Source organism: Carcharodon carcharias, chromosome 2, assembly GCF_017639515.1.
Source record: "Carcharodon carcharias isolate sCarCar2 chromosome 2, sCarCar2.pri, whole genome shotgun sequence".
In the NCBI taxonomy this organism is placed as follows: Eukaryota; Metazoa; Chordata; class Chondrichthyes; order Lamniformes; family Lamnidae; genus Carcharodon; species Carcharodon carcharias.
This window is the reverse complement of record NC_054468.1, coordinates 31,835,954-31,859,271: the sequence shown is the minus strand read 5'-3', so window position 1 is coordinate 31,859,271 and position 23,318 is coordinate 31,835,954. Positions and strand designations below refer to the sequence as shown.

Genomic DNA, 23,318 nt, shown 5'->3' with positions numbered 1-23,318 from the left:
TGTCACTGTTTTCAGTCAACCCTCCTCATATTTGGCTTGCTATTCATTATTGTCCGATTATGTCTGAATTTTTCTTCATTAATTGAGTTATATAAATATAAGCTGCTATAATTCAGGAATATTTAACCTGGCATCTGTTAATATATTAAACTGTAATTTTTGATGCTTTTGAATCACCGAAAGGAGTAGATTTAGCTTAATGATTCAGAGTTTTCCCAATATATGCTGTGCAAAGAATTCTAACACCCAAAGTGCAAGTGTTAGTTGTAGTGAGCAAAGGAAAGGTTAAACATATAAATATCAGAGGCAAATTATACTTGGAGATGATTGCAAGACTAATATTACCAAGAGGTTTAGAAATTATTTTATATTAATAGACTAACTGCATATTACAGTGTGCAACTCAATCCCAGTTATTCATTACTTTATTCAAAGTGTTCAGATTATCTATAACCAGATACATACACAGGTTACATCTTAGGTTATATATTAGAAGTGTAGAAGATTTGGCAATGAGACTTAAATTCAAAGATATTTGTAATAACAGAATGTGGAGTTCTAGCTATACCCCACCTTAAGTAGTCCCAGGTAAAGTAGTATATCATTAAGTTAATAAACTACCCCATTATAAAGTAGTTAGGAACCAACAGAAAAGTGGCCCATGGCCACTCACACACTCCACAGGAGGCTGACTAGTATTGCGAACATCTGCTCCCCAGAGGAAAAATAGTTTGATTGACAGCTCAGGCTTTTTGATCTCTGCAGTCAATTTTGTTGGCATCAGTTAAGTGATTTCGAGGGTCTGTGGTTTCTGAAACTTCATGGGCCTAGATGATTAACACTTATTAGCTAGGGCCTCACCTTTCTTTCATAGGAGAAATGAATTACACTTTTTCAAAGTTATTTTCTCCAACATATCCCACTATACACTGTCCATTGGTTCTAAAATGTGTACAGTAGGTTAATGGAATTGGGAGGAGCTTGGCCTTGGGAACATGAGGGGCCTGAGGGGGTGGGTGGAAGGCAGAGCTTGGCATGGTGGGGGGCGGAGAAATGAGGGGAAAGAGGACATGGGTGGAAGAGCAGAGCTTGGCATGGGGGAATGAGGGCACAGGGGTTGGATGGGAGTCATGAGGTGGTATGGATGGGGCACCAGGAGTGTTGAGGGTGAAGGGAGTGTGAGGGGTGAGGGTTAAGGGATGAGGGATGGAGGGCCTGCGTTTTATTTCTTTCCACTGGCACAGAGTCCCACAGCACCAAGGTGGACTTTTCAGACAGCCCGTCTCCACACCCAGCAGCTCCTGTGGCTGACTCCGCACTACTTCCTGGGTCAGCTGATCCAAATCCAGCCCCCAGCACTGAAGTTGCCACCTTTGTGGGCACTTTCTCCTGAGGCGGACGGGCTAAGCCAGGAAAATTCCTGACTCCCCTTGCCCGCCTCGAGCATGAAAATCCAGACCAATGTATACAGTTTTATTTTCTTATCCACTTTTGTTCATTCTGGAATCTGGCTAAAGCACTGTAACATAGGACCAAGCATATAACTAAGCACCGTGATATTTATCATGAATTATAACACCTTCAGTATTAGAGTGAATTTCCAAATCAGTTCATATATTATTTGAAATGATTATAAGGCAATTATGGACAGAGGCAGCACAAAAAGCCTTGATGAAGTGTCCACTTCATTAAGAAACTAAATATTTCCACAAAAAAAAAGTCAAAATTATAGTGAAATTTGTCTTAAAGACAGAAAGCCTCCTTTGGCCCCAATGCTAAACTTAATGAACTGGAATTTGCAAAGCTGTCTATATATAAAGATCACCTGAGGTTTGTTACAGGAGCTGTTAAGTCTCACTAGATTACTAAGAAGGTCGCTGATTAAGAACATGAATTTTTATGCAATTTAATGTTTGATAAGTGCATATATTTAAATACATTTAACAGAAAGCCTGGCACAAAAAATTGAAGGGTTTCTTTTCGTTGATTTGCAATTAGTAATTATGGATTCCACCACCAATAGTCTGCTGATAGTTTTTAATAAAGGCAAAATATAGTGCTGCCATTTAGTAGCCTGAAACAATTTCCAAAGTCAGGAATTATATTGGGAGCCGTCAGCCTGGCTGGACTGAAAGGCCCAGTTCAATATTGAGATGTACAAAACCCAGTAAAGAATAAGGACACATTAATTTAGTGTTGAAATGTAATCCCTTAAAATCAAAAGTTCGCATGGAAATTTAATTCTATGGAATTATCTTTGCCCTTTTTCAGTTTTCAGACATGGTGGTTTGGCAATATGTCAACCTGAAACAGCAACCTTCTACAAATTGGAGATAATTATAATTCAAGACCCAGGTACAGGACATTTTATAACACACAAATAAAGCAAAACAGGTTAATTTTTTTTTGAGAAATATTTCAGCAAGCCTTGAAGAATTCAGCCATTTGTTTTCCTTCAAGAAATGCGGTGCCTGTTTGAGGTAAGCATATTTTCTGCAACCTGTATGGTGACATAGGTTAATGAATTGATTCACGATACATTTAATGTTCATTAGTTTGGGCTTCATTTTATTTACTTTTGCATCTAAAAGCACATCTTTCTGCCTGTTCTAATTAATTCACAAGCTTTAACAGCAAAAAAAAATACATTTGCAAAGTTATCTCTGAATATTGCTTATATTATTGAGAATTAATTTTAAATTTATTAACCTTCACTGAATAAAACAAATGCCGTTCATATATCAAATGTGCCCCTTTAACTGCTAAACTGAAGATAATGATGCACTTGCACAAACTTTGTGTTATACTTTTGAAAGGCTTAATAATGCCTACATTTTGAGAAGATACAAAGTCATTTAACATCATTAGAACTTAAATCCTTTTATGACAAGTTTCACAATCATTCACGGAATCTGAATTGAATTTCTCACCATATCTTGACTATTTACTCACATTACCGCTGTCTAGGAGATAAGGAAGTGGAAAAAAGGAATATTTTCTACTTCCAGAAATTAATGTGTGAAATTACATTTTAAATATTAATATGATTAAAATAAAAACAAATGGGCTTGCTATTGGGACCAGGAACTTAATGTTTTTATAGGTAAAGGTCACCTATTCCAGCACAGCACTCAATTATTTATTATAACCATCATTAGATTGAAAGTTTACTCAGCTGTAGAGTTGTTCTTGATATTAAAAACCAAATTATGCTTTTACCAAGTGAGTAAAGGCGCCTCCACAAAAAACAGCAGAATTCAGTAATTGTAATCCATTGAATTGGTTGCTGAGTAACAAAGACAAATACCTTCAAGAATCAGTCGATCACAAGTATAGTACCATTGGTACTGTAAATATTGGATTTTTCTATTTTTTCAGAGTGTGGGCATCAGTGGCTAGAACAGCAAGTGCCCTCGAGGTGGTGATGGTGAGCTGCCTTCTTGAACTGCTGCAGTCCATGTGCTGTCGGGTACACCCACAGTGCTGTTAGGGAGGGAGTTCCAGAATTTTGACCCAGTGACAATGAAGGAACTGTGATATAGTACCAATTCTGGATGGGGTGCGGTTTGCAGGGGAACATGCACATAGTGGTGTTCCTATGCATCTGTTGCTCTTGTCCTTCGGGGCGGTAGAGGTCACCGGTTTGGCAGGTGCTGTCAAAGGAGCCTTGGTAAGTTGCTGCAGTGCATCTTATAGATGATACACACTGCTGCCACTGTGCAGTGGCAGAGGGAGTGAATGTTTAAGGCTGTGGATGAGGTGCCAAATCAAGTCCTGAATGGTGTTGGGCTTCTCAAGTGTTGTTTGAGCTGCACTCATCCAGGCAAGTGGACTGTATTTCATCACACTCCTGACTTGTGCCTTATAGATGGTGGACAGGCTTTGGGGAGTCAGCAAGTGTTAGTTACCGGAGAATTTCCAGCCTCCAACCTGCTCCTGCCATCACAGTATTTATATGGCTGATCCAGTTCAGTTCCTGGTCCATGATAACCCCCAAGATGATGATTGAGAGGGATTCAGCAATGGATTGATTGTCAAAGGGCAATGGTTAGAATCTCTCTTGTTCGGGATAGTCATTGCCTGACACTTGTATGGCACAAATGTTACTTGCCACTTATCAGCCGAAGCCTGAATGTTGTCTAGGTCTTGCTGCATATGGACACGGGCTGCTTCAATATCTGAGAAGTCCAAATGGTGCTAAACATTGCGCAATCATCCCTACTTCTGACCTTATGATGGAAGGAAGGTCATTGATGTAGCAGTTGAAGATGGTTGGGCCTAGGACACCATCCTGAGGAACTCCTGCTGTGATCTCCTGGAGCTGAGATGATTGACCTCCAACAACCACAACCATCTTCCTTTGTGCTATCTATTAGTCCAACCAGTGGTGAGTTCTCCCAATTCCAATTGACTCCAGTTTTGCTAGGGCTCCATGATGCCACACTTGATTAAGTGCTGCCCTGATGGCAAGGGCAGTCACTCTCACCTCACCTCTGGAGTTCAGCTTTTTTGACCATGTGTGGACCAAGGCTGTAAGGAGATCAGGAGCTGAGTGGCCCTGGCAGAATCCAAATTATCATCAGTGAGCAGGTTATTACTGAGCAAGTGCAGTTTGATAGAGTAGACTGATGTGGCAGTAATGGGCCAGGTTGGCTTTGTCCTGCTTCTTGTGGAGAGAACTATCTGGGCAATTATCCACATTGCTAGGTAGATCCGCCCTCATGCCTTCTCCTCCCTCCCAGAAACATGATAGGGTCCCCCTTGTCCTCACTTATCACCCCACCAGCCTCCGCATTCAAAGGATCATCCTCTGCCATTTCCGCCAACTCCAGCATGATGCCACCACCAAACACATCTTCCCCTCACCCCCCCGGCGGCATTCCGTAGGGATCGTTCACTCCGGGACACCCTGGTGCACTCCTCCATCACCCCCTACTCCTCACCTATGGCCCACGCAAAAGATGCAACATCTGCCCCTTCACTTCCTCTCTCCTCACCGTCCAAGGGCCCAAACACTTCTTTCAAGTGAAGCAGCATTTCACCCAACTTAGTCTACTGCATTCGTTGCTCCCAATGCGGTCTCCTCTACATTGGAGAGACCAAACGTAAACTGGGCGACCGCTTTGCAGAACACCTGCGGTCTGTCCGCAAGAATGACCCAAACCTCCCTGTCGCTGTACTGGTACAGCTTGGATAGGGGTGAGGCTAGCTCTGGAGCACAAATCTTCAGTACTATTGCCAGAATGTTGTTAGGGCCCATAGCCTTTACAATATCCAGTACCTTCGCTGTTTCTTCATATAACCTGGAGTGAATCTAGTTAGCTGAAGACTGGCATCTGTGATGCTGGGGGCCTCGAAAGGAAATAGAGGTAGATCATCCAAGGGCACTTCAGATTGAAGATGGTTGAAAATGCTTCAGCCTCATCTTTTGCACTGATGTGCTAGGCTTCCCCCATCACTAAGGATGTGGATATTTTTGGAGCTGCCTCCTCAAGTTTGATTTTTAACTGTCGATTACCATTTCTGACTGGATGTGGCAACATCTTAGAGCCTGGATCCGATTCATTGGTTATGGGATTGCTTAGTCTGTCTATTGGATGCTGCGTCCACTTTTTGGCCAGTGGTCCTAGGCTGTACTTTAACCAGGTTGACACCTCATTTTTATGTATACCTGCTGCTCCTGGCATGTCCTCTTGCACTCTTCATTGAACCAGGGTTGATCCCCCTGCTTGATGGTAATGGTAGAGTGCGGGATATGCTGGGCCATGAGGTTAGAGATTGTGTTCGAGTACAATTCTGCTGCTGCTGATTGCCTACAGTGCCTCATGGATGCCCAGTTTTGAGTTGCTAGATCCGTTCAAAATCACTCCCATTTAGCATGGTGTTCATACCATATAACACTATGGAGGGTACCTTTTATGTGAAGATAGGACTTCATCCACAAGGACTGTGAGGTGGCCACACCTACTGACACTGTCATGTGATGCATCTGCAACAGGTAGATTGGTGAGGACGAGGTCAAGTAAATTTTTCCCTCTTGTTGCTTCCCTCGCCAGCTGCCGCAGACCCAGTCTAACAGTCATGTCCTTTAGGATTCAGCCAGCTCAGTCAATAGTGGTGTCACTGAGCCACTCTTGGCGATGGACATTTAAGTTCCCAAGCCAGAGGACATTCTGTGTCCTTGCCACCATCAGTGCTTCCTCCACATGGTGTTCAATATGGAGGAGTGCTGATTCATCAGCTGAGGGGGATGATAGGTGGTAATTACCAGGAGGTTTCCTTGCCCATGTCTGACCTGATGCCATGAGATTTCACGGGGTCTGGAGTCAATGTTGAGGACCCCAGGGCAGCTCCCTCCTGACTGGTGGATCTGTTCTGCCAGTGGGGCGAGACATAGCTAGGGTTGGTAATGGTGGTGTTTATGACAATGTCTGTCAGGTAAGATTCCACAAGTATGTCACACTGTTGCTTGACTGGTCTGTGGGAAAGCTCTCCCAATTTTGGCACAAGCCCCCAGTTGTTAGCTAGGAGGACTTTGCAGGGTCAGCAGGGCTGGGTGCACTATTGTCATTTACGGTGCCTAAGTTGACGCTGGTTGGAGTGTCCGATTTCATTCCTTATAAACTTTTCTCTAGCGGCTTGATACAAATGAGTGGCTTGCTAGGCCATTTCAGAGAGCAATTAAGAGTCAACCATCTTGCTGTGGGTCTGGAGTCAAATGCAGATCAGGCCAGGTAAGGATGACAGATCTCCTTCCCTGAAGACTATTAGTATTGGATGTTTTTTCTTTAAAAACTGCAATTGATGATGGTTTCATGATCACCATTACTAAGACTAGCTTTATATTCCAGATTCATTAATTGAATTTAAATCCCACCAGCTACCATGATGGAATTTGAACCCATGTCCCCAGAGCATTAGCCTGTCTAGTCCAGTGACATTACCACTATACCACCGCCTGCTCCTACATATAAATAATAGCAAAAGTGCTAGCATGCAGCATTCCACATAATCACTGGTAACAGGACACCTTTCATGCATCAATATCTTACTGAATTGTCATTGTTAAAATGCATTCATAATTAAGTCAAGGAAATGCATTCGTTGACAGTCACAAACAATTAGCTGAAATGCAATTTTTTGGAGAATTGACTGAGGTTATTAACAACATAGTAGCTGCACAATGAATCAAATTCTTTTATTTCAAAATGGATCTAATTCCCATATCGTTCTTCACAACACAAGAACTTGTGAAGTCATGCTTTGGGCTGTAAATTGTCCCATACTACATGATGTGCTTGGAGCCACCGAATTTCAACAAAATCAGGAGAAGCCCATGAAATAATTAAATGTTGCATAAAAATCAATGTTAAATTTAAGGTTTCATGGTGAATTGCATTGGATACCTCAGACTTTTTATTGCATTCTAGCGATGTGGATATTGCTTCAAGGCTGGCATTTATTACCCATCATGAGTTGGATACAACTGAACAGCTAGCTTGGACATTTCAGAAAGCAATTCAGAGCTCACCAGATTGCTGTTTGACTGGAGTTACACACAGGCCAGTTCAAAGTAAGGATGGCAGATTTTCTTCCCTATTATATATCTGAATCCAAAGTCTCTAACTGCCTTAGTAGAACCTGAACCAATTTTTTCTGGATTATTAGTCCAGCCTCAGGATAACTAATACAGTAACAGGGCTGTGGCCATCAGTAGCTCAGCAACTACCTCAAATGCACATTCATGGGAGATCCTGACAGAGTGCAAACAGGTCCTTTAATGTGCATGAAAAGGAAGGAGTGCTGCAACTTGCCCTCAATACAATACGCATTTGGTTGCAAAACGGGGCGGGGGGGGGGGGGGGGGGGTCACTGGATCATATTCGGGAAAAGAAAACTTGTCAATCCTTCCCTTCTCAAACCCAGGCATGTATATGCCAATTGTGATGTGCAACAATGACCTGGTAAACTCAGTATTGATAGGGATCAAAGCAGCGTGCTCCTAGGTGTATTAGGTCTTCTCTTGTGCCTGTATGTCAAAGGGCATGTACTGTATGTGTAACACTATGACTTTTATACAATCTTTTCAGTTAGGGAGAGAAGAGTGGAGAACAGCCACTAAAATTCTCTTTTTAAAAAAAAGCATCTTACTGGATCTCAGGATCAATATTTTTTTACTCTCAATGTTGAATCATAGCAAATGACTCACTGTCGGCATGATGGTCAGGAAAGCTAATCAATGCTTTGTTCATTAAATTGATTCCTGGCTCAGCACTTAACCACTGCTAATGGCTTGGGTGCTTACTTCCCACAGTCATTGCTGGACTGACTGGCGATGAATGCTCACATCCAGTAGGTACATGCGACATTCATCATTATTCACATCACATGAACCAAACAGCCAGCCCAGCTTTTCAGTTAAACTGTTTTTGTCCATTAGTTCTTTGTCTTCAGCTGCTGAAAGATAGGGCATGATACAATATAGATTGAAAAAGTTCTTTCAACAGGATAATTAAGGCCATGAGGAATAGGAATATCAGCCCATCAGCTAAACCCCTTAATTAAGGCCTCCAAAACAAACTTCTTCCTCTCGCTACTCTGAAATCTTTATACCCCTATTGAATCACATGTTAATTGAGACAGCATTCACTGCAGCATAGTATGCTGGTACAGGGAGGCATGTATTTTTTGCTGCAACTATGTATATTGCACGGTCTGGCCACAGATCATCTGTGCAGCCTCGTAATAATGGGCTGCAAGAGTAGCCTGAGGGGGGGGGGTCATCCTTCCTACTGTAAATATAGCATGCAAACTGGAATTTTTCACTCCCAAAAGCAGGGAAGGAAACAGCTTTGCAGGGTTGTGCAACCTGCCTCCACTAACATCATCCCCCTTATTTAAACACCAGTGGGTTATAGCTGCTTGATTGAAATATTCTTCCATTTCCTCCTGGCATTTAATTATATTGCTATAGTTGAGGCTATTTAACATGTTATTTCTTCACGAGTATTATCTGTGTCACGACATATGAACTTTTCCATGTATAATCTTATTACAATGCATGTGAGACATGTCAAAGGAATATTGGAATTTTACAGCAGAGAGGGGCTAATCATCTTATTCTGCCTGTTCCAGGTCACTGAAAGAGATGTTCACGTATCATTCCCCCCTATCCTATAACTGTTTACATTTTTCTTCCTGAAGTATTTATCTAAAGCAGAGTGTTCAAACCTCAATGTCATATCTGACCTCAAGAGGAGCTGTTAACCACACACCCATATTGTAACCAAGACCACCCATTTACACCTCTGAAACATCGCCTGTCTCTGCCCCTGCCTCTAGCTCAGTTCATCTGCTGCTAAAGTCCTGCTCAACTTGAAGTCAGATGTGACATTGAGGTTTGAACACACTCTGCTTCAGTCACCAATGGTTGCCAGGGCGAGGGATGAAATCGGTGAGAGAATGAAGTTTGTGGCAGGGACTGGAAAAAAAAAGTGCTTCAGTCTTTCAAATAATTGAAGGAAGTTTCTGCTCATTCAGTACTGGGTGTCGGACAAGCAGCCTGACAGCTTAGAGACAGTGGAGGAGTAGAGAAAGGTGGTGGTGAGGTGGAGCTGCGTGCTGTCAGTGAAAGGAATGACGAAGGAGGTTGGTGAGTTGTTTTTATGCAGCGTTTGTGCGTGCCTGCCTTATCTCTAGACTTTACTATTCTAGCACACTCTAGACTGGCCTCCCACATTCTACTGTCTGTAAACTTGAAGTCATCCAAAACTCTCATGGCCTCATCCTTACTCGCACCAAATGCCATGCACCCAGCACCTCTGTACTTGCTAACCCATGCTGGCTGCTGATTAAACAGTGCTTCAATTTTTAAATTCTCATCCTTGTTTTCAAATCCTTGGCCCCTCCCATCTCTAATCTTCTCCAGCTCTACAACCCTCAGATATCGGTGCTTCTCTAATTCTGGCCTCTTGAGCATCCTGGATTTTACTTGCTCCATCATGTCTTCAACTGCCTAGGCCCTAAATTCTGGAATTTCCTGTCTAAACCCCTTCTTCTCTGTACCTCACTTTTCTCCTTAACACCAATCTTTGAGTTAGCTTTTGGTCATCTGACCTCCTAGCTCCTTATTTGGCTCAGTGTCTTTTTTATTTAATGCCCTTGAAGCGCCTTTGCAAGTTGCATTATGTTAAAGGCACTTACATAAACATAGGTTATTGTTAATGGCCCCTAATTACCAACTCTCTGACCAGTAGAAATTTATATTTCCCATGGACTCAATGGGCCAAGTGGCCTCCTTCTGTGCTTTAAATAACTATTTACCACATTCACTCTTATAATTTTGAGCTCCCATATCAGAGTTCCTCCAAACCATTTCTGCTTTAATAGAGAGAGTCCAAAACCCTCTGATCTTATCCTAGCGAATCTCCCCCTCCATTGTTTTAAAAAATTCTTTATGATTTCCAAAAATGGTAGACCATATCCTAGCTGTGATCGAAACAATGACATGTTCAGGGCAGGCATTGCCACCTTGCTTTTGTACTCAATGCCCCTACTTACAAAACCCAATGGCCCCATATACTCTATTTGCAAAAGCAAACAACTTCTATCTCTAAAGATCTGAATATGGAACTCTCAAGTTTTTACTTCAATATCCCTTTTAAAGTTTTACCAATTGATATACATTTTCTCTTTTTTTCCCTCCAAAAAAACATCTTGCATTTCTCCATGTTAATTTCATCTGACATTTATCTGCTTAAACTACAAGCCTATTCAAGTCCTCCTGATATCCTTATTGCCCTCTTCAAAGTTAATTACTTATTTTTGTTGTCTGTAAATTTTAATAGTGATATTTTGATCTTACAACTAAGTCCACATCTATATTTTAATATATCTGAGAACAGCAACATTTATGAGGAGCACCATCATATAATCTATGATACGATAGAGACCGTACATATAATTGTTAAGCTTAAATAACGTCCTGATTCCACAGTTTGTGTACAACAGCCAGCATTCGCAATCCAAAGCTATATTTATTAATAGATAGAAGAAGTAAAGTGTGCCCTTTGAAAACTGCCATCACTGGTCAGAACCCACAGGGTTATGATAATACTAATTCCCATCCTCTTAAAATTTCATTAAATTTAGCAAGCTAAACTGAAGACAGAAGCACAATCTAAGTATTTTGATTGCTCTTTAGTTTGAAATTCCAACATCTTCCAGCTCTAAAACACTGCACAGCTTTGATTCTTCCCAAAGTTAGAATATTGTGTCAAAAAGCAGTATTAAGTTCAAAATTCCCTTGCATCTTATGAAGCCTTTGTAATTCTTTCATTGAGCTTTGGTAATGGTCGTTGGTAGAAAACTCCATACAGACAATCAATAGGGCTCGAAATTCACTATGTGCCCTCTCAATCGCCCTCTGTCTGACAAAAGCAGCAATAGGTCAATAAAATCCATTTGTGACTAATGAAGATGTTTAAAAGCTTGCCACTGTTCATGAAATGGGATTCGACAGAGAAATAGTTGCCTTGTATTTCCAAACAATGCCAGCCTGCTTTTATGTTTGATTTATACTACAATTTCATGTTTTAAGCATACTTTTTCTATATTATAACATAACAATTTAATAATGCGGAATCCATAGGGTCACAGAACTAAAACCTCATTGTATTTTTATGAAATATTATATACATGGCTACTTCCTAAAATTGAAAAAAAACTTGACAAGAGACTTTAACAAGGTTGAAGCTATGTCTGCCTGTAGCCCTGAATGAAAGGAACTTTCTGGCAATATCCAAGAAGCTGACACCTCGTTACACCTCTGAAGAGACATCAATGACCCTGTGGCTGCAGAGATCAAATTCAAAGGGAACTATACAAAGGCAATCTACATTTCCTAAACGAGGCCTGGCCAATGGAGAATACCATTCTGCTCGGACAAAGGACCCTGCACCTTTCCTTCCAAATTCTTAATGACTGAAACATTAAGAATCTCAAGAATCCAGACAAAGGAGTATGCATCCTTTGCCAAAGCCAAAGTGAACAGGTGGGAGTCATGTGACATGACCCCCTAGCTGGAGGAACCTGTAATACGGCCTGGCTGTCATGCCAATTATCTGCCATTTTCCATCTAGTAAACAGCAGCTCAGAGAAAGGGCTCTAACAAGGCTTGAATACCTGGCCTCCCATCTACCCTGTTTCTACTGGAACTTCTGCACCAGTGCCTACATCACATTATGGAAGTCATCTCGACTGGAAAAGTGAATTATCCAGCATTAGTCTTCAACTAGCTGACCTCTGTGAAAAGATACATCATTGAACTTTTGATTCTGGACTCATGTGAAACAATAATTCTTTGCTCTGTAGCCTCTGCCCTGTAACCCTTTCTTTCTCCATCCTTCTTTTATTGTATGAATGCCCAGGAGGCTAATCAGTGGCACTCCCCTCCCATGTTTTGTGCGTGCAAATAAACTAACCCTCTGAGTTTAACCTATCTCGAGTTTGCTGTGGGGCTACTAATAGAAATTGTATCACACCAAAACTGAGGGGTTGAGAAATACACCACCACTTATAAAGGGGGAAATCAAAATCAACACCTTTCTGTTTACAGATTTGTGGTGAGAGGAGATATCAGGACTGTTTAAGTTAACCTTCCCTCATGTCCATGACGATATATAGTCACTTAAATCTTATTCACCACCTGAATTTTCACCCATAATTTCCTTTAAAGTAGGCCAAAATCGAAGATAAGAAGTTGACATTTTTAATTTTTTTTTAAAACTTAAATGAACGCCTAAATTGCTCCTAAAGCATTAAAAATAGCAGCCTGCATGATTAAGTCCACCTTTCCCCACATGGGTCAGTTTTGTTCCTGACCTGGCATTGGGAAACATCCTGCTAACTTTTGGGGGGGAAGGGGGAGCAGTCAAGAGAGAAGAAAAGGAAATGAAATTGAGCAAATATCAATCTTATCTACAGGTAGAACATGTTATTTGGGTAAATTTTGGAAATTGTCAGCCCTCTAGACTGGGAATAAAACTACACAACAGCAATGTAAAATGAAAAAATAATACATTGATATAAAGGCTGGTGCTTGTGGTTCTATAATCAGTATTTGACATTGTTAGGTCATTGCAGATGACATCTCCTCAACTCCACCTCAAAAATAGATTTCACGCTTTCAAAGCTGACCATCTTTTTGGAAATTGATAAATCTGTCAAGGAAAACAATCAACACTACCAAATGCCATCATCATGAGGTGTCATTGATCTCAGGGTCACACATGATTTTATGTTTGGGATTATTTAAGTTGTCAGCTTTTACTGGGCTGTGTCAGTTCTGCTGAGGTTTATCAGGATTTGCTAATTGTTTCTGAAATAAATACTGGCATGTTTGATTCTCATCAGGCTAAAGATGTCTTGCTGATCTAATTAAGCAAGTGCATAGTTCTTTGACCAAAATAAGAAACAATCAAAACACTCAAAGCAATTAACCTGGCAGCATTCATGTAGCAAAAGGAACGGTTTCATCATTAAAACTTAATCCCTTTTAAATATCCACATCCTTCAATGATAGTATATAATTATACTACGTTTATCTTGACAAAGAACTATAGCTCAGTGTAAGGGGCCAGAAAATATTCTTTTGTTTAAAGAATGGACAGATGTTAAAGAAAAGGCCAGTTTTCAAGGCCTCATTTCTGCTTCAGTGCTGGACAGCAAAAGTGAATGATTTTGGTCATGGATAACTAACATGGTCTGAGACACCCCTGGTACAAGCCCACCCTTGGTTGGACTTTCCTCTTGGAAAACAAGTGGAAGTTTCACAGCCGCTGAACTCTTCAGAGAACTCCAAGACCAGGGCCCTCAAGGATCCCAAGCACCTGAAAAATCTTGGGAGAGCTATTCAATAAACTAAAAGAACATTCACCTGCCTGTTTACCTTTAGAATGCCAGGGGCTGTTACCACAGGAAGAGTGAGCATGGGGCTGGGGTGTGGTTGTTGATGGGTTATCCAGTGTTAGCTATCTTCTAGCCCCAAAAGAAATGCAGTATTGCAAGTTGGATCTCGGTACATAGGACACAACGCATTTCAGGAGACTTGACGGACAACAACTTGTTGGATGAAGCAAATGATTTTCAGTTACAATTTTCTTCCCCTTCCTGAAACAGTGATTCATGCTGGTGCACAGCTTGCTTCATTGTGATTGTTTTATGGAGAAATTGCTAAACATCATTGTTAAATTGTTTCTAAGACATTTGTCACAGCGAGACAAAGACACTAATCTTCCCCAGTTTTAAACATTCCTCCATTCTTCCCAGGTGTAACATAGGTCACCCAAGAGGTTGATATTTACATAGCTAGAGACAAGGTCATCAGCCAGTGCTTGTGAAAAATCAGTCCAACAGATGACTGTACCATCCTTCTGGAAGTATTTTTATTTTATACTTTTTCAAAAATTTGGAGTGTAGAGTTGATTTGGCTTGAATTCTGGTCAGCAAACAATAAACATGCATGCTTTTTCTTCCTAAACCATCATCCAAGATACTAGTCCTTGCAATTTAAAAAAAAAAGCTCCAGCATTGGACATTTTCAATAGTGTAATTGGACAGCTTTGCAACTACAGGCCAATAAAAAAAATCAGCCAAACCTCAAAATCCAATTTTCTTTTTACTGATGGAACAGCAGGGCTTCGCTGCTTCTAATGGGACAAATATTGAGTATCAGCCTGGAGCCAGATTTAGTGCAGCATGGGACGAGGGAAGATTATATAGCTGTTGCAATTGCAACTGAGAAAAGATTTAAGGGGATGCATCTCTCCAATTTCCCCTTTCGACAAGTGAACATGTTCTACTTCACAAGGAGGGGAACCAATGATGAAAAATGCTGGCTCAGTAGTGCCTATGTGGTATTAAATGCACATTTTATAAACAATAACACATCCTTCAAGGGTTAATTTCCAGTCTTGTAATCACTCCAGACTCTCAGTAAAGCAGATAAGAGTTGGGGGCGGCGGGGAAGAAGAGAGAGAGAAGAGAGAGAGAGAGAGAGACTTACAATTGGTGATGTCTGGAGGTGCATACCCGTCATTCATATACATGCTGGTGGGCTTTGCAACCTTCAAATATACAACTTCTGCTGTGTTTTTCAAAGCAGTCACTGCATCTTCATGGCTAACTTCATCTAGACTGGCTGTATTGACCTGAAATACACAAGATAATAAAAAATATTTGTTATCTATTCTTGGAATGTGAGCACCCCAAGGCCAGTGTTTCTCGCCCATTCTTTAGTGCCCTCGAGAAGGTGGCGGTGAGCTGCCCCCCTTGATCCACTACAGGCCTTGTGGTGTAGCTACACCTGCCCAAAAATAACGAGTACAAATAAAATCCAGAGGTGGATATCTGATGGGACTCACGAGATCGAAACCTTCATATGCAGGAAATGTAGTTAAACACTTGACAGTAAAACCAGTTTAATGACATATGCCAATTAAACAGAAGTCAGCTAACATGAGTAATTAATGCCATGTTTGCTTTTAATGCAGAACAGGTTCTTGCCAACTCGATCAACTGAGCATTAAAATCAGGAAATAAATTTAACACCCTTAATCTGCTGTTTTATTGGAACTCCAAGGAAGATGATTAACAGAATTGAAAAGATCTGAACATACTCAAGTACAGCGGTAGAAAGAGAGCTCGAGGCAGAGAGACAGGCACAGTGAGAGAGCGCAAGGCAGGGAGACAGGCACAGAGTGAGGGAGTGTGAGACAGAGACAGGCAGGCAGAGCATGAAGCAGAGACACAGGTAGGCCAAGAGCATGAGACAGACAGACAAACAGAAAGCACAAGGCAGAGAGACAAGCACAGAGCGAGAGAGCGCGAGGCAGAGAGGCAAGCACAGAGCGAGAGACAGGCAGACAGCGTGAGGCAGAGAGAAAGGCAGGCAGAGAGCGCGATGCAGAGAGACAGGCAGACAGATAGAGCACGATGCAGAGAGACAGGCAGACAGATAGAGCACGATGCAGAGAGACAGGCAGACAGATAGAGCACGATGCAGAGAGACAGGCAGACAGATAGAGCACGATGCAGAGAGACAGGCAGACAGATAGAGCACGATGCAGAGAGACAGGCAGACAGAGTGCGTGTGCAAGGGAGAGAGAGAGACGGGCAGACAGAGTGCGAAGCAGAGAGAAAGGCATACAGGGCGCGAGAGAAAAAGAGGGTGAGTGACGGGCAGACACAGAGCACGAGAGAGCAAGTTTCCAAAATTAATGACCGTTCCATAACTGTATGGACAGGCAATCCAATTTCTCCACAATTATCAATGCCAGTTGCTAAGTCAATCCACTTGTTGTTATACTGGATTCATATTGGGAATGTTCAGCATTAAATTCATATGCCAGAAAGGTTAAAAAAGGTTAGATGGGACAGTAGACATCCCACAATAAATTTTCAGGTTTTAAAATGGTTCCATCTGGGTAAAAAAAAATTACTAAAACCATAGTTGCTATTAGCTTCACAAGTACTTCCTACCATGTTGGTGAACTTTCAGAGGTTTAACAAAAATTCTGATTGCAGAAGTAATTATGTCCTTGGAAAGCGTGGTGCCAAAATGTAGGAGGTGGAAGTTCTGTTGTCTCTAATAGGTTAGTTGTGATGATTAAATTTCAAGAAGAAGGTGAAGTATATCTCAGTAATGGAAATCATCAGAAGTACCAGATCAATCCAATAAAAATCAGCTATCTTATTGCTTCCAGTCTCTCTTGGCATGTCCTTAGCTGGCAACCTTAAATAAATGGGCTAATTATACAAAGAGGTTCATATAACACATTGGATTTTTAAAAAAACTTCACTGAAACAACATCACAGCGTAACTTAGGTCACCTGAAGCAGTAAATTGAATGGTCAGAATCCTCATAAATTAGAGGTCTATGCATCTTGAGGGAATAATTGGTCACCATATTTTCCATCACTACAGTACACTGGAAAAGGCTGCAGTGCTATAAATCTCCAGGTAGCAATGACCAAATGCTCAATAAGGTGCTCAATGTGATTCACTGAAATCTTACATCAGCTGAATTTTAACAGTTCAACTAAAATTCTTCTCTAAAAAGCAATTGTAGTTATCCCGACCACATTCTTCCATGTTTGTGGTTTACAAAATGCTGAGGTGCAACAGTATAATTAATAGAGCGTTTAAATTTAGTCCATCTCAACAAATTCTGCAACAAAGATTTGTTAACTTATTGGTACGAGCATCAAAAAGTACACTTGGAACTTACTGCCAGAATCTTGTCTCCTATCTGTAGCCGGCCATCTTTATGCGCAGCTCCTCCTTCAATAATTTTGGTTACGTAGATGCTGTTATCACCTGGAATGTGCTGGTTTCCAACACCGCCAGCTATACTGAACCCAAGACCTATTTTTGAAGGAGGAGGGGGAAAAAGAACATATTTAGAAAGACAAGGTCCAATTCATATTTCAGTTCAGCTAAAATGCTTGGAAGATAGTGTGTGGAGAGGCGGCGGTGTGAAGAAATCTCCTCACAGAGCCACAGGGCATGTGTCAATCGACTATGACATAGAACTCCGATTCTCGATGCAATCTTCATTCAATGATGTAGTCCATCAATGTAACATTTGCAGTGGAGTAGAAACCAATGGGTTTGCAGATATGTACCATCTGCTCCTCAGCTTTTTTTTACGCTCACTGGCACTAATGCCACATTGTGCTTCTGCTAAATACACAGTGTCCTCCAGTATGTTCTTAGGGAGCTAAGTGTTTTCTGTTGAGGAATGCTGGTATTCCAACAAAATGCAATATGAAAATTCCAGCATTCCAGTTCCAGCAACCTGTAAAATGGAAGTGCAATTGTGTCAAATCAAAGGTTTTTTGGAAAACAGTACAGGGAGCTAAAAAGAGAATGTGCTGTGTTTTAAGTGGTTTGGCATTGCCAAACAAATGAAAAGAAGGAAATCAGAGTCATAAATAAAAAGTTAGTCCGAAAAACAATTTAGTCCAAGTTCTCCAGGCCTAAAGTTCAGGATATCTGAAGCCGGAGCCCAGAGCTAAAGGGCATGGGATGTAAATCAAAATAGAAAGATCATGACCACTATTTCTTGATGTACATGAAACTAGATTTGTTTCATGTAAGTTGAGCAATTCTAAATTACACACTTCAGCTCAGATTCATTTCTTAATAGCAGAAAAACCTTTAGCCACATCATCAGTGATTGAAAGAAGATCACAAGTCAATCCTTTGCTCAATGAACTAACACTACCAGAAAGCACATCTGCATACTTTTGATGCCAGCTATGCATAAAACAGAAGTGGCCATGGCAAGGAAATCTGCAACTAACACTAAGAGGTTAAATTGCTCAGCTGGAACCAGTGTAACTGGCAGAGAGTCATTCCAATATACAAGATTGTGTTACAAGAACACAAAGTACTGAAACAGGAAACCCAGGTGGCCATTCCCAAACCTAACTCTCATTCACCTCTTTCCTCAAAATCCAATTCATACTTAAACATTTGCACACCATCTGCCTCCAATGGATTGTCTATTTCATATATTTATTACCTTTTGCATAAAGTATTTATATTTAAATTTGAAGTGCTCTAAGAGAGAAATATATATCCAAATTCACAGTAGCAGTAAGTTGGGAGACATTGTAAGCTCTGCATGGGAGGAGGAAGTTGAAGGGTCAGGCTAAATGAGTGGGCAAAATAACAGCTGATAGAATTCAATGCAATTCAAGTGAGCTGTCCACTTTAGATCTGAGAAAAGAGAAATCAAAATATTTTCTAAATGGTAAGAGAAGCAAAGGAATTTTGGTGTTTATGTGCACAAGTCACTAAAAGCTAGTGCACATGTACAAAATGAGGAAGTGATGTTGCATTGTACAGAGCCTTTGGGTCAGACCCCATCTGGAATGGAGTGATCAGTTTTGGACTCTGAACCCCAGGAAAGAGGTATTAACTATAGAGTACAAAGCACGCACCAGAATGATGCCAGGGCTTAAATAGTTCAAGTATGAGGATAAGCTGCATTTATTTAGGTTGCATTCATTTGAATTTAGAAGGTTGAGAGGTGATCTAATTGAAGTACTTAAAATAATAAAAGAATTTAATAAGTTAATTCAGGGTGGAAAACTTCCAGAACAAGAGGATGCAGATGCTGGGTCAACTGAAATGCAAGATTCAGGTCAATACATTTTACTGGTCAAGGGCATCGAGGGATATGGAACAAGAGTGTGTAGATGTCGTTGAGGTTCAGATCACCCATGAAATAACTGAATGGATTACTCCTGTTCCTATGTTTCCATTCTAATCTCGAACACATCCACAAGTTTGAGCGTTTATGGCAATCTCAAACTCATTAGTTGTCACCTTACCTTTCACTTTAAGAATCCTGAATACTTGAGCAATATATCCCCCAAGCCTTGTAGCTCAGGAAAACAAACATTGGCTCTCTTCATAATTCAGAGGTTTTGAAGTAGGTATCAGTTTGGTTGACTGGCCTGCACAGTCTCCAATGTCTGATTGTCCTTTTGTAGCATGCAACTGGAATTATACACAGCAATTCTCTACATCACAATCTCCTGAACTAACTTGTCATCTTCTAGGTTTTGTACTGCATTATTCTAGCTATGCATCCCATATGCCTGTATGTGGAAGATTTTTGGCGGGGGAAGGGGGAAAGAGGGTGAAGAGAAAGGCCAAGCTGACGTAAGACAAGAACACTATCATATTTATCTATTTTATAAAGAATCACGATTTTCCCAACTAACATTTGCAATCTATGAAAAGTAAGCAAGAACAGTTTTTTATACTTGATATAGAACCTACCTTTTGGCCCTTTAACAAGCTTTATTTCCAAGATCTTTTCTGTGACTGGCTTCCTTCTGCGCACGTATAATCTTACGATCGATCCAGCCTCTTTTAAAGCTTCTACTGCTTTGCTATGAGTTACTTCCCTTACATCTACATCATTTACCCGAAGGATGCAGTCGTTAACCCTAGGATAAAACAAATTTTGACATTCAAGCCATATTCAAACTGGACAGCGGCGCAGTTTTTGTAAAAAAAGAAAGTGCTAAAATGAAAAGAAGAATTTAATGAAAACCGGCTTCTCTGAAAAAAATGTCCTATGTTTTGCTTTTGCATCGGCATCCTAGTTTCATGATTTTAATTCCTGCCTCCATTTGCGTTGCTATTTTTATTCTTCCTTGTCCCATGCATCAGTGCTGGAGACTTGTATTAGTTGTCTCAATGCTTCTCAACTTTTTTTGGTTGGAGGCTCCCTTTTCAAATGGATTAATCATCATGGGTCCTCCATCAAAATTATAATATATTAAGTGCTGCATTTAGTGTGATTTAATAATGTTTTTAAGATAATGGGTATTTACTTAGATATCAGTGAGGCATGCCACTGTAGAGTACATTTTGTCCTTGGTATGATTTTCAACAATAAAACTCAAATTGTTCTACATAAAAGCCAGTGTTTCTTGTTTTTCAAGGAAAAGTAGACAAAATTGCAGAATGCAGACCCCCAAAACACATGTGAAAATCCCATGTAATTAAAAATAGAACTTGATTTACTTAAGTCTGGTAAAGCAGCGACACAGCAGAGCACTGAGAAACCGGCTGAAGGATGGTCAGAGGCTAGTTTGACAGCTTTCTGTGTCTCCTTGGGTGACAACGCACTGATGCAAGAGGCTATAGGCTCTTAATACTTGCTATAACACTCCACGTGGAGCTTTTAGCCAAAAAAAAGCTCAATGTCTTAAGCAGTGACAGGCAGTCTGGAGTGGCTACATGGTGGCAAGACAAGAACAAAGCTTTGACAACCACACCCTTGGCGGTGACCCACTCTAAAGCCGACTCTGCTCCATAAGCACTTTGATATTTTATGGATCACACTGTAAAGTCTCTATTGAACCCCAGTGGTCAGTGAATGCCAGGTTTCTTTTGCTTTGTTCATTCTACCCTCTGCACTGTGTCCAGCAGAGAAAAGTACGTGAGCTAAAAATAATAAGTCATGAGGGAGGGGGAGGGAGAGAGAGAGAGAAGGAAGGAAGAAAAAAAATAGGTGTTGATAAGAAAGGAAGGAGGAAACAAAGAGAAATGAGCCATAAAGAACCAGCACAGCATCTGAATTTCATGTATTGATGTGCCCAAGGGACACTGGAGCAGCTGTTGAAGCTTTAGATTAATTTACAGGAAGTGGTCATCATTTTTCAGGATATCTTTTAGCCAGTTATGATTGCTTTCATCCTGCAGATAATTTCTCACACAAGTCTGCTGCAGGACTTTTATGACACTTACCTACACTGGAGACCAAGTATGGAAGACTCAGAGGTAAATAAAATCAATAGGAACTGAGAGGAATATCTAGTTCATGGTTCATGTTAATATTTTAGAATGTTTACATCTGGGAAATTGTTGTGGTGAAGTTAACTAAACTGCTGGTCTTTAGATATTGCCAGAACACCTGAAAGGAAATGGCAGTTCAGAAGGTTACCCATGTTTGTTTAATAGAATCAGAATAGAAGAGATGGAACTATAAAACAGTAGGAGGGCTTACTTAACTGGAGAATTGGAGACATTATGCCTACACTGCTTGCAAACAAGTGCAGTCCAGAGAGTGTTTTGTTTTGGGAGTTAGAACTAAATTAGTTTAAAAGCATTCAGTGAACCCTGAAAGGCTACGTGGTCATGGAGATGGGTGGAGCTTAAGAAGGTGCTCTGATTTTAATTTATCTGAGTGCTCTGCATCAGGGGAAGAAACTCCATACCAAAAAGGTGCTGCTGTTAGCCAGCTCCAGGGCAGTTAGGGCTCAGGGAAGTCCTGGGAACCATTTGTAACTCGGTATAGCAAGGAGACTGGAGTTCAGAGAAACCCAGGGGCAGTGTCAGTTTAGTGAAGCAAGCTAGCAATTTGCGAGAGAGCTGGAAGTGTGCCAGTAATTAGAGGCGGGAGCGCAGCTTTGGGAAACCCATGGAACGCAGTTTCAATGGGAGAGATTAAACCATTGAGAGGTGAGCAATCATTGAGGCGGTCCGAGTCGGAGTGGCTTTTGAGGGAATTCAGAGGCTAGATCTTCAAAAGTGAAGAGTTGAAATGAGATTTTGACACTTTCTGTAGTCACTGATGTCTGGGTCAGTTGCTGAGAATTCCTTGGGATCTGTCTTGATTACACCCGCCATTTAACATGAGTGTGATATGTTCGGCCACCATTTGCCTGTTAATTCATATTTACCTTATATTAATTTTGAATGTTAGAATATAAAATAGATATTGTAAATTGTGTTGCTTTTCTGACTTTGTATAGTAAAGTTCATTTTGTTTAAAAGGGTGGAATCTTGTGGCTTTATTTTCTTAGCGGTAACCAGGATTTCAAACTTTGTCTACTTTAAACAAAAAGTTACTGGTCCCTAACCAGATTATAACAGAATAAATTAACTTGTTAATTTAAAAAACCCTGCAGTATCAGGGAGAAAAACTGGTCTTCACAAGTCATGAAAAATGTTCTAATAGCAAAATAGCAGCTTGTTTTTACTGCACGTCCAATTTTCTTTTCCATTGACCACTGTTGGAAAACCAATTCAACCCAGAGTCCTGTGGGTATGTGGAGATTCCAACAGCCTCAAGTACTCAAACTCTGCATGTGAGATTTTATGTAGTGCTTCAAGTGACTGAATTTTTTGGATTGTGTGAAGCTTCATCACTGGTATTCTAAATAGAATTTTTGTATCAATATATTTTCTTACACCATTGATAAATGTCAAACTTTCATGAATGCCAACATGAAAAGCCATTTTAAATATGCTATATAAAATTATTATACTGTCAGTGGCAATGATAGATTCCCCCACTAATGACAAATATAAAAACAGAATAACTTTGCAAGTGCGTAAAAGTAAGCAGATTGCTGCTGATTTCATTTCTTCTTGCTCGTTTGTAAACTGACTCATATCCACAGGCAGTTCATGGCAGAAAAAAGCTTAATACTGACATTTGCCATTCGAGTTAATTTAGAGTGAAGCAGGACAACTGGGTTAAGATGTGCCAGATATAATCGTAGGAAATCATTCCGAAAGATGATGAAACATTATAAACATTTTATGCAAAAATGTACCAACTTGTAGTAGAAAGCTATTAAATTTTATGGGAATGATCACATATTGCATCAACTGCAAATTTTCACATGTTGAGTTGTGAACCTAAGCCATGAAATCTAAGAGAGACAATAATAATGTTTTCTCAGGGCGGGAGAGAAAATGTAAGAAAATAAATTTGGGTCACCCT

At 40.6% G+C, this 23,318-nt stretch overlaps 1 protein-coding gene across 7 annotated transcripts in view; it reads right to left on the bottom strand.

Annotated features, from left to right (window-relative positions):
• Window positions 1–23,318, bottom strand: part of dlg1b (discs large MAGUK scaffold protein 1b) — a 386,920-nt gene that overhangs the window by 121,321 nt on the left and 242,281 nt on the right. For all 7 annotated transcript variants that reach the window (XM_041206085.1, XM_041206028.1, XM_041206037.1 and 4 more), the window contains 3 exons: window positions 19,856–20,025; window positions 17,289–17,425; window positions 15,065–15,209 (listed from right to left, as the gene is read on the bottom strand). In XM_041206085.1, the coding sequence (XP_041062019.1) occupies window positions 15,065–15,209; window positions 17,289–17,425; window positions 19,856–20,025 (452 nt within the window). The remainder of the gene's footprint in view (window positions 1–15,064; window positions 15,210–17,288; window positions 17,426–19,855; window positions 20,026–23,318) is intronic.